The sequence below is a fragment of the Polyodon spathula genome, chromosome 15 (assembly GCF_017654505.1).
Source record: "Polyodon spathula isolate WHYD16114869_AA chromosome 15, ASM1765450v1, whole genome shotgun sequence".
Lineage (NCBI taxonomy): Eukaryota > Metazoa > Chordata > Actinopteri > Acipenseriformes > Polyodontidae > Polyodon > Polyodon spathula.
The window spans coordinates 5,297,678-5,309,544 of NC_054548.1; the positions used below are offsets into that span (position 1 = coordinate 5,297,678).

Genomic DNA, 11,867 nt, shown 5'->3' on the forward strand with positions numbered 1-11,867 from the left:
ACAAATAGCACAAACAGGTTCTGACCTTTTGCCAATATCCACATTCAACATATTTTATACAACGTGATTACAATGAAAACATGTCAATATTTGGTCTCTAAAAAATATATATTTTACCTCTATGCAAGAAAACTTACAAGATAATAGCATAAAATTACAACTTTAAAGTATCATTAGGATTTTCATTTGCTGTTTTTCTGTGATAAATACTATTAATCTCGTAATCAGAGCATGCTGTCCACATCCATAGCCTCACATTGCTTTAACTTTGCTGAAGCAGGGCGTTACCATTTATAGTTCCAACTAATTTACTGACTCGGTTATACATTAATATTCTCATTAAACAGCTGAATTTCTTTGACTGTAGTAACAGCTCTACCCACCCCCCATCCTCCATTGTTAGGGGATACTGCACACTGGCACATTGCCAGCAAGAACCATGTGGTGCATCAGTGCCATCTACAGGCTATAGTGTTACTCCTTCTAATGGCTTCTATCCAGCTGAATTCAAAACAAAACTACTGTGTTGCACTTATTCTTTATTAGCAGGGAATTAATAAGGCTGATTGTGGATCAGGCTGCATTTTGAGTCATTCGTTCCTAATCCTTTTGTATTGGGTATGTTTCAAGGTTCATAATAATCTTAGATGGTTTACATATGCATTACCAGGAAATGGAAATATTAATTTAAACCTGACGGATTTTACTGCATAACAATGTTCATTTATTTTTTGTTCTCTGAACAATTATCACACAGTATGCTTTACAAAGCGTACTTTAATCATACTATTATATGCAATATGGAATATGTATATTTACTCATGAAGAAATCCATGTAATGCAGATTTAAATACAAATAAAAGAAAATATTCTGAAGGAACACTACAAAATCTAACTCCAGCTGTGCATGCCTTTTTACGCAACAGAAACCACAAAATAAGAATGTATATGCACTATACATTTTCCTAATGAATGAATTGTGTAAATGAATATAATGACTGCACTGTGGAACTCACCACTAAACATAACTCAAAATAAGTGTGTGTGTGTGTGTGTGTGTGTGTGTGTGTGTGTGTGTGTGTGTGTGTGTGTGTGTGTGTGTGTGTGTTGGGGGGGGGGGTAATCTACAGTGAACAAGACAATGATCTGAGTAGACAGACAAGAAAAAAATGTTTCTTTCACAAACTTTGAAAAGGGAGAGTGCAACTTCAATCCTTGAAAAGCTCAAACTTGTTTTTACAAACGTTTTATCCATGTGCATACAAGAATAATAATAAGCATACCCTTTGTTTAGATATATAACATGTTCACAAGGCAATTAATAAACTTTTCTAAATAATAATAATAATTTTAAAAAATCCCTGTGTTTGTGGTAAAGCAATAGAAAATAACCTGAAAGCTTTTTGGTTCAAAAGCAATAAGTGGTAAACGGAGTAAATGTGTTCTCAATGCAGTTTCTTTTTTAGACTCCTAAACAGAGCAAAGAAAATAAATACTGGCACATTAGTACTGATGGATTGGACAATTATATGCAGTACTGATAGACCAGTAAAAGTGCTCTTTTACCTGTCTGGTGTGCATGGGGCCCTTTGTCTTGAAGCCTCCCTGGGAGCTGCACTCTGAGGCACTGAAGTGGTCTGAACTAGTTGAAGATCGCTTGGAAAGGGTGTCACAACCCCCGACAAAGGTGTTGTCCAAAGGGAGCTCCTGAATCACATGGTGTTTTTTCACCGACACCGGGGTGTCTGCTTTCAGATGAAAAGCAGACTGCGGAGAGGCAGACTTATAATGCCTAGCTAGGTCAGGGCTGTTGGGTTTAAAGGTTGTTGTTGGTGCTGTGCTCCAGTCAAAGCGTCCTATACCCTGCTCCTCCAGTTCAGCAGGGAGACTTATTGTCCCATTAATTGGTTCATGCACAGGGTCATCAGGTTTGGATTCCTCGATGGTGACAAAATTCAGCAGAGAATTCTTGGGTGATTTCCTTTTCTTTCTTTTCTTTTTCTTGTTCTGCTTGTTCTCTTGATTAGGAGACATCCATTCAGCACCTTGCTTATTTCTCTGGGCAGCTTTAAACCTTGAGGCATGACGGCAGCGCACCAGCACTGTGACAAAGATGACTACAATAACAACCATGGCACCTGCCACTATAGCAATCATAATTGTCAGATAGTCCCCACTCTGATAAGGCTCACTGCTGTCACCTATATTTTTATCCAAGGGTGTTTCCATAGTTCTGCGTATCTGGTCATAAATATAGGTGGCATTGCCAACAGTATCATTTACATAGAGAAATACAAGAACAAGGGTGTGCAAAGACTTGGGGTAACCCAGATCACTTATGTTGACCACTAATCGATGAAGCCCCACATCAGTAGTAATTGGCTTTTCCTCAAGGGTAATATTACCAGTCACAGGATCTATTCTAAACAATCCCTTGTTATTTCCACTAACAATAGTATATTTAAGCTCAGCGTTCATTCCAGTGTCAACATCCATAGCAAAGACCTCTGCCACAACAGATCCAGGGATGGCAGAAAGAGGTACCAATTTAAATGAAGTATTTGAGGGTGGATAAATGACAACAGGGCTGTTATCATTGACATCTATGATATTGATAGTCACTTTAGCAGCAGATGAACGAATGGGTCGACCTCCATCAACGGCCTTGACATCAAATGTATATGAGCTTTGCAGTTCTCTGTCAAAGGAAATATTGGACTTTATAACTCCAGAGAAGGGGTCTAATATGAAGTTCTCGTTGTCATTAAGAATGGAAAGAGTCACATCAGCATTCACCCCAGCATCTGAATCTGTTACAGTGATCACTCCTACTGTGCTGTACTTTGATAAGTTCTCTGACACAAAAAACTGAAAGTGATTATGGGTAAACTTAGGACTATTGTCATTTTCATCCTGTACAGTTACAATAACAGCTGCCTGGCTCTGTAGTGGAGGGGTCCCATTATCTCTGGCAGTGACTGTAAAAAGAAAACGCTCTTGCTCCTCTCTGTCAAAGACTCTGGATGCTGTCAAAACCCCTGTTTTGCGATCCAAATCGAAGAAGGAGGCATTAGGTCCAAGCTGATAAACAATTTCGGCATTCTTCCCACTGTCATCATCTGTGGCACTAATAGTCGTGAGGTACAGACCTCGTACATTGTTTTCGAGAACGGACAACTCAATTACTGGCTGGCTGAAAATGGGAGGGTTGTCATTTTCATCTTCCAGCTTAACTCGAACTAAAGCTGTCTGATTTAAGCTTGGTTTGCCAGAATCAGCAGCTACAATTTTAAAGATGTATTCTTTGGTGCCTTCGTAGTCCAATAGGGCAGAGGTTTCTAGCAAATACTGGTTATCATAAACGGCCTTTAGATGGAACGGGACATCTTTTTCAATAAAGCAAATCACTTTGCCATTGACATCAGTGTCTTTATCAGAAACTGTGATCAAAGCAATCTTTGTATTGACAGGACCTTTCTCAGACAGGTAAACTGTTCCATTAATTGGACTGATAATGTACTTCAGGTCTATGTTTGGAGGATTATCATTCACGTCAGTCACATTGATAAGAATAGTTGCCCTAGCGGGACTAGAGCCTCCATCACTAGCTAGTACTAACAGTTTGTGGACAGCTGTTTCCTCTCTATCTAAAGGTCTCTGGACTGTAATAAGGCCTGTGGTAGCATTTAATGCAAAGAGCTTTTTAGTGGCTGGTGAAACTGTGGTACTGAAAATGTAGTTGATTTCAGCATTGGAACCCACATCTGCATCTGTGGCCTGTAGCTGAAACACAGAAGTTCCCACGGGTGCGTTTTCTGGAATATGGACTTCAATTTGGCTTGCTTTAAAAACGGGTTTATTGTCATTTACATCACTTACTGTCACTTGTAGGATTGCAGTGCTTGACTTTTGAGGGGTGCCTCCATCCTCCACCTTTATCTTCATTACATAAGTATCTTTCTGCTCTCTGTCTAAGTTTTGCTGAACAATAAGTTGTGGCCACTTTTCTCCTTCTGGTGTCTCTACAATGTCCAGCCCAAAGGCGCTTTGCCCGTTTACCAGTTCATAGTGCTGCACACTGTTAAAGCCTATGTCCGGATCCGTGGCTGATGGAATAGGAAAGCGGCTATTTATCAGTGTGTTTTCTGGAATGGAAATATTGATGACAGGGTACAGAAACATGGGTGCATTATCATTGATGTCCTTGACTACAATTTTAACCTTGATGAGCCTAAAAAAGTCATTAGGGAGGATAACCACCTCAATCTCAAAAGAACATTCATTTTCTTCATAAGATGGGCCAGCACAGAGTCTCTCCCTGTCGATTCTGTTGGAAGTTGTAAATATTTCTCCTGTACTGCCTGACACTCTGACCAAAGGGGTATTGGAAACAAGCCTGTAGACCAAATTAGCACTAGTTCCAGTGGCCGCATTGATATGAGAAATATTCAAATCCTTTGGTATGTTTCCAATGAGTACATTTTCAGGCAACTCCTCCCTAATGGGGTAAATCAGTTCTTGGGTGATAGCAGGGTCTAACAACAAGCAGGCAACCAGAGAAGCCAGCAGGTAAAAATCCCTCAGGTCCATGGTAACTGTTAAAGTCTTCTGCTTCTTTATTTCACTAGTATTAGCACAATACACATGTTCTCAGAGGGCAGGATTCGTTCATTCTGTAATTCTGCTGACACAATCCTATAAATAAATAATACATGTACCATAAGTATCACGGTAACCATCAAATATAACACACTGTACATGTATGTAACATCTTGATCATCGCTTCTTTGAATACCATGCACATCATGACTATACAAATATTACAAGTTTCAATTGCTACAATAGAAAACAACTTCCAACATAATAACTAGACTAGTTTAAATAGAATCATTATATGGGTTGAAATAAAATATGAAACGTATTTGTGACAACTACATATAAAATATTTGCTGAAGGTAAGTAACTTTTTCCACTTACCAGCAAATTGTTTTAAATGTGCTGTCAATTGCAAAATATATGTTAATATTTTAGCATCGTCTTGGTTCAATTTTTCTTTTCCAGTACCTCAAGGATCTTGCGATAAGATCATGCTGCAGCAGCCACAGCAACCTTGCAAAGAACTTAACATCTTAAAGACCTAACTGTAAAGCATCGTAAGCTCTTGCATTCTAAACTTTATAAAGTCTAACTATCTATGCATTACACCAAAACGATAAATATCATTGGTCTTGCTAACCAATGTGATGAGTATCTTATTATCCCGTCTGCTGGAGCAGGGTCATATAACCAGATTTGTATTTATTTACTGAGCATAAATCAAATGTGCGTTTTCTTACCGCTGCTTTCTTCTGAAGATACGGTTACCAAGTATTGGGTTTCACACAAGCATGCTGTTGCCAGATAATGCAGTCACACATCTTAAATCAGATCATTTTTGTTTCGCCAACAATATGATAGTTGAAATAATCCAGTTTTATGTATATCTTTTTCTCACAAGAAATGATTATTAGATGATGATGAGAATTTGATCCATCCAAATAACACAAATATCGGACAGGGGTTTACAAATTCGTTTATCTTTTTTTTTTTTTTTTTTTTTTTTTTTTTTATTAATAAAAATCCGTGTTCGTGTAAGTTTCCAGTGTTAATCAATAATTCACTATTGAATCCAGGTACTGCAGTTGTTAGGGATCCTCTCCAACAAACAGGCTCTGGTGATCAGCTCATTCTATTTTCCTTTGGACAAACGAATGAAATTGCAGTCAGTCCACATCCACACAAGTCAAAGTACTATGCAATGGATAGACTGCAATTGCTTGAAATGTATTGTTGCAATAGGACCGCATCAGTTCTCACTGGTCTAGGTTTACGAAGATGCTCTTTTCTATTCAGACCGCGTTTCTGCAGTTGAATACAGTCATACCATGTTTTACTTTATGGTATCCCACGTATCTTAGCAAGCATCTGCCTTTTCTGTAGTACTAACAGATGTCATGTCGTTATAGTTTGGTAATATAAGTCTCCCATTTCATTACCATCTCTTTCTTGCTCACTCCCCTCACTGAACGGAATTTCTTATTCTAACTCTCAATAAGCCCAGAGAGGGTGTGAGTTACACCATCCACCGCCCACAATCGTAGTTATTGGCCCCCTTGTGTCATAGCGTTGCCTTGTGAGGAGCAGCGCCGTAGAGATTGGTTAGTGGTAATGTCATTCATGCCTGACCAAGTTCTGCTGAATCGCTTGTTGAGCCTGCACAGAAGAGCTGGAGCTTGGGGCTGAACATGAGACGATAATGACAGGAGCGGGTTTGAAAGCAACGTTACTGTTTGAACAGCCACATATATTTCATGTATTTATAGTGCGTATTGTGTGGTATGACTGTCGTTCTAACTTTAATGTCACACAGTCGTACTGTATGTTGTATTTTATTTCATGTATGATACTATACTATTCATCTTGCTATGTCTACTGTTTATTTCTTCCATATCGATCTATTCCACAAGATTGCGAGTGGGTTTAAATCATGCACATGTGTAAATCTAGAGAAATTAAGAAGCCGGTCTCTTTTTATCAGTAAAATAGATACTTTTGCTTCCTAAGTGTTACATAATTTCTGAGACAAGCACTGTCATGAAATGTGTACTGATTGTAAGATGCAGATAATATAGCAGTGGTGCAGTGCGAGAAAAAAAAAAAAAAAAAAAAAAAAAAAAAAAGTATAAATATACTACAAAAATAAATATATAAAACAAAACAAATACAAATAAAGGTATTGAAATCTGCAGCATAGAAACTGGAATAAGTCACTCCCACCAGAGATCTCGCGCATTTATTTATTTATTTATTATTATTATTATTATTATTATTATTATTATTATTATATTATTATTATTATTATTTTTATCGGTAGGTGGTGGTTATCCAATTGCCTCATTCACCGCTATCCATTTTCATTAGCGAAATACAGCATGTGTTAATCAATAATTGACTCTGGTGCCAAATTTGTTAATCGATAATTGACTTTGGTGCCAAATTTGTGGGCGTTTTTAGGAAAGGCGAGATAAGTAAAAGTGCCACGGGCAAACTGGTTTGCCAAGACCTTGAGGGAGACAGATTACCTCCAGCGCATGTCGTGCAGTCAGACTGCGTGTGTTCCACGCCGTTAACACCACTGGTGTTAATTGTTTAATACAGTGCAGAATTAATCACATTACCTTTTTATCGCACTGAAACCTACTGACGTTCCTAGCAAGTCATCAAAGGATACTAGTTAGACTAATATAATAAGAAGACAATAACCCACGACAATGCGTTTTATTATTATTATTATTATTATTATTATTATTATTATTATTATTATTATTATTATTATTATTATTATTATTATTATTATTATCTAGCGCTTTTTATACAAAGGTATCGCAAAGCATTGTACAGTACATAGCAGCATGTCACACATACAACTGTAATAATAAGACCATTTAAATAACACATTTAAATAACAGTATACACATAATACAAAGGCAGCCAAGGGCGCTGGAGCTAGGGGTGCTGGGGGTGCGGTAGCACCCCTGGCTTTGCATGCCTTCCATCATATATAGGGTTTACAGTTTTGTTAAATGGCTTTCAGCAGCCCCCACTTTAAAATTTGTTCCAGTGCCACCGAAAGCAGCTATTTTAAAGTTACATTATAACCCTCGAAGATAAGAAAGCCATTTTATAAAAGTGGCTATTGTATCAGTGCGTCATGCATTCTGGTATTGCTGCCTATTTGTCTAATGGGATCAATGCACTGTCTTTAATATATGACACGTAATTACCCCTAACATGTAACAATAAATATGCTTGCTGCTTGTCTTGATGCATACACTAACAGTTGGGCTGTGCTCAAATTCCAGTGCTGTAGTAAACATTGCCATCTAGAGGGCTTTTTCTAAAAGTGTAACTTCTCGTTCTGATTTTATAGTACAGATACATTAATCACATGACACATAGAGGAATACACAACAAAGAAAACTGCCCCTATATATTTATCTTAACCAGAATATAAATACAACTGAAGTTCAAATGAAAAACAAAAAGCGTCTTGGAGATTTACCTGCATGTTATAAAACCTTAAACATGCTCCTACATGTTGCTAAGCACATTATCCATAAAGAACATCAAAACCGCCACCCAACCTCAGTAATTTGGCCATATAAACATATACAGATATTTACAGTAGTATATCATTATACACGTTTTATTTGCAAGTTATTACATATAAAAGGATGAAGGTTTTATTATGACACATAATACATTCTTCAAAAAGCAACACATAGATCCAATATACCTTGCTTGAACTTTTAACTTTATATGATATAGTATATATATATATATCTTATATATATATATATATATATATATATATATATATATATATTTTTTTATGTTTTTTTCTAAAAAGAAAAAAAAGATTTCGAAGGGATAACTTGAATCAAAAACTTGCAGGCTCATTGAGTATTTTCTTTTATAATTACTGTATATGTATTAGGAACTGTATATGTATTAGATCCTTAAATGCTTATGTATTAACTATATTACAAACACAGCATTTAAAAAATACAGCAACAACTACAATAAGCAATAAATATAATAAAACAATCAATGCAAGGCCTGTCAATTGCATTTTTAGACAATACTAATATGGCAAATTGTCCATTAATGGTTTCCATACCTTAATAAAACAGTCCAGTTTTTCTAAAGTCAATATTTTGCAAGTATATTGAAATGATTCTGTCTAAAGGTAGTTGCATGATGCTGTGATCTTTCAACTATTCTGGCATCACAGTAATAGTATGAAGAAGGGGGGGACAGCAGAATTCTCCTTGTCGTGCCATTTCTTTCGAATAGGGAAGTACTCAAAGGGAGCTGGCAACTAGGATTATACAGACTCAGATGATGCCAAGTGGATTTAAATACAAAGAAGAAGCAAAACATGTGCATCAGAACCTGGTACCATTCTGAAGTATTTTAAACATCATAAAAGGGTAGTGTCTACTGGAATACAGATTTTGTATTTTATTTATTATTTGCATATTTTAAATAGAATACATACTATGATTGTACACTATTATTATTAGTCTGTGATATGGTAATATGACGGTTTAATACAATATTGCAGCATGCAGAAAGTGTGTTTAGTTTAGTTAGTATTGCACTCACCTGTTTTTGGACAAATCTACTCATTCAGCTTAATTGTGACTTTTCTTCATGACCAGATGATGAACTCGCTTGGTGTGTATTGTTATTTTGTATTGAAGAACCTAGCTAATTTGAGTCTGCATGCTGTTTATACTATCGAATTAAAAATGTTAAACATTTAAAAAAAGCCCTTTTCTCATCCGCTCTTCTTTTCAAAACAACCCACACAGGTCATAGCCTATGTAACAGGATGGAGGCTGGGCACGAACTGGCGACCTCATGAATCACAAGCTAGCATTTTAATCACAATGCAAAAGAGCCGTGCTTGTCTGGTTTTAGAGCTTTTAATCTCATCTCATCTGGTTAAATAAGCTTGCTTTGCACACCCAGATTAAACAAAGCCAACTTGCTCCCTCCCATCTTCCTTGCAACTGGTAGGGCAGAGGTGATAATCAAGAGAACTACTATAGTGAGAGAGATCATTTTTATGATTACTTTAATTAATGCAAAAATATAGTAGAGAAAGAGAGAGACAGAGACAGAGAAACAGAATGAGAGAGAAAAGATCTTCACATCAGAAACAATAGGAGACTATTGTATCAGTGCTAACTCCATTTTAGTTAAAAAGACAGAAGCATTGAAAGTGAGCTTGTTTACAAAGGCTTTTATGTCTAAATACTTGTGAAGCAATAGAGAGCAGTAGATATTTCATCCATAACTGTACAGCACTCAATAGTGGTAAATTTAGAAATACTAAAAGAAACAAAACAAAGTAAATAACAAACACTTTGACTAAAACAACTGCACTATTAAGCGAAGTCACATGCAATAATATAGCTAAACGGTGATTACATAGGGCAATACAATTTGAAACTGCACAACTGGAATGTGAACTCAGAGTATTCCTCGAACATTGCTTCTAACTGTTTCCCGCCTGAACTACATTCATTACATGAGTGTATGAAAAAAAAAATCCGTCCAAATCATAAAATAGAAAACATTTACACAATCATGAATATTTTTGACAATGTTTAATGATTCAAGGATGAGCAGGAAACATAAATCATACTCTCGTTTCTATGGAAACAAAAATTTTATGTGAAATTACAAAGAACATGGGACTTATTCATTTCATATTATTTATGGTATTTTAAAATGTACTCTTAAATCAGAAAAAAGTAACATAACTAGAACAAGACTATTAAGTTGTAATTGCTTACCAAGAATCTGTCCCAATGTTCCCTCTGTTGCTAAAAATGTAAAGGTCTATAATGCAATACCATTCAGTACTGGCAAATGGCATCTAAAATAATTCTACTATGACAGAATGCATTGTGACACAAGTCAAGGTCAATTTTGTTAGCAGAGTCCATTAAAACATAAAGCGATGTTTTGTGCGAGTGCAAAGTTAATTAAGTGCAATTAAAGCAAAAAACCAAAGTAGAATAGCCCAATTGGAGTAGACAAGGTAATGTAGAAGAATATAATTATATGCTTAGCATGGTTATCAAGTGAAGCACCCATTTCAATAATACATGTTAAATTGTAATAACAGAGACCATCCTCACACATGTTACCATTGACAGTCAGGAACATTTCAAAATTAGAATTGTAATCATGGAAATGAGTGTACATTCCTTTAAAAAAAAAAAATCAATAACCTAAGTAGCTTTTTTCCCATTTACTGATGTTGAATTTCTCTGAATTAAAATGTATGTGACAAGCTATTAAAAAAAGTCTGTCAGTTTTCAGACAAGAGCCTTCTACAAATCTCCTGCCGATTGGCCTTCACAGTTTTAAGGCTGGTGAATTATGACTGCTCGCTTCTTCTATGACTAGGTTCTACTGTTTTTCTTGTTACATAAAATAAGGTTGTATCTGGTTTGTCATAAAAGAAAAGGACCTCAGTGTGTGGCTAATTCTGAGAAGACATTATTACATTAATTACTACATTATTGTTTACACTTTTTATAAGATGTATGGCTTTATGTTGTGTTGTCGTTGACTGTCAGAAAAGAACAATAAGGTGAAAACTAGTTATGTGCAAACCAGAGCCAAAACAGCAGTCTGGAAGTGAGCCAGAATCAGTGAACTGATTAAAATGGTTTTTCTGTCTTCTAATTTGATTTTCTGTTTGTTTATTCATTTTTATTAGTATTTTAAAAACTGGAAATATATATAGCTTTCTCGTATATTCAATTGAAATGTCTCTATGGTGAATGTGTATGTCATTTTTAGGATGGTTTGGTGTATTGGTATTGAAATTGACATAGTTTGTTTATGGATCAGTCAGATTCTATTAATAAAGTTCTGGGGAATACATTAACTTCCCAAATAAGTCATGCATGACTGAATAAATTGCCAGTCAAATCAAAATGACCACTCCTCAGATAATTGAACAATTAACACATTGGATATCAAAACTTCAGTTAAGTGTCAATAGAATCTCAATCTGTTAAAATGTTAAATGGCAGTCTGGTTCAGGGATAGGCAGCCTTGCTTTATCCACGTCTTTTTTTCAGCCATGCCCTTAATTATTAAAGTGAATGAATCAAACCAATATCCAGACCCTAATGTGCTTAATAAATTAATTCTGCCTAATAAACCTGGAGTGGAATGGGCCACCATAACTAGAGTGTCTTAACCCTGGTTTAATGTCTCAAGCACACTAAGTTCAATGT

At 36.0% G+C, this 11,867-nt stretch overlaps 1 protein-coding gene across 3 annotated transcripts in view; it reads right to left on the reverse strand.

Moving 5' to 3' along the window:
• The window catches only part of LOC121327894 (protocadherin-9), a 214,077-nt gene extending 208,030 nt beyond the window's left edge, over positions 1–6,047 (reverse strand). For all 3 annotated transcript variants that reach the window (XM_041272211.1, XM_041272212.1, XM_041272210.1), the window contains exons 1-2: positions 5,337–6,047; positions 1,567–4,695 (exon numbers count right to left, since the gene is read on the reverse strand). In XM_041272211.1, the coding sequence (XP_041128145.1) occupies positions 1,567–4,590 (3,024 nt within the window). In that variant the 5' untranslated portion in view covers positions 4,591–4,695; positions 5,337–6,047. The remainder of the gene's footprint in view (positions 1–1,566; positions 4,696–5,336) is intronic.
• Positions 6,048–11,867: the final 5,820 nt, after the last annotated feature.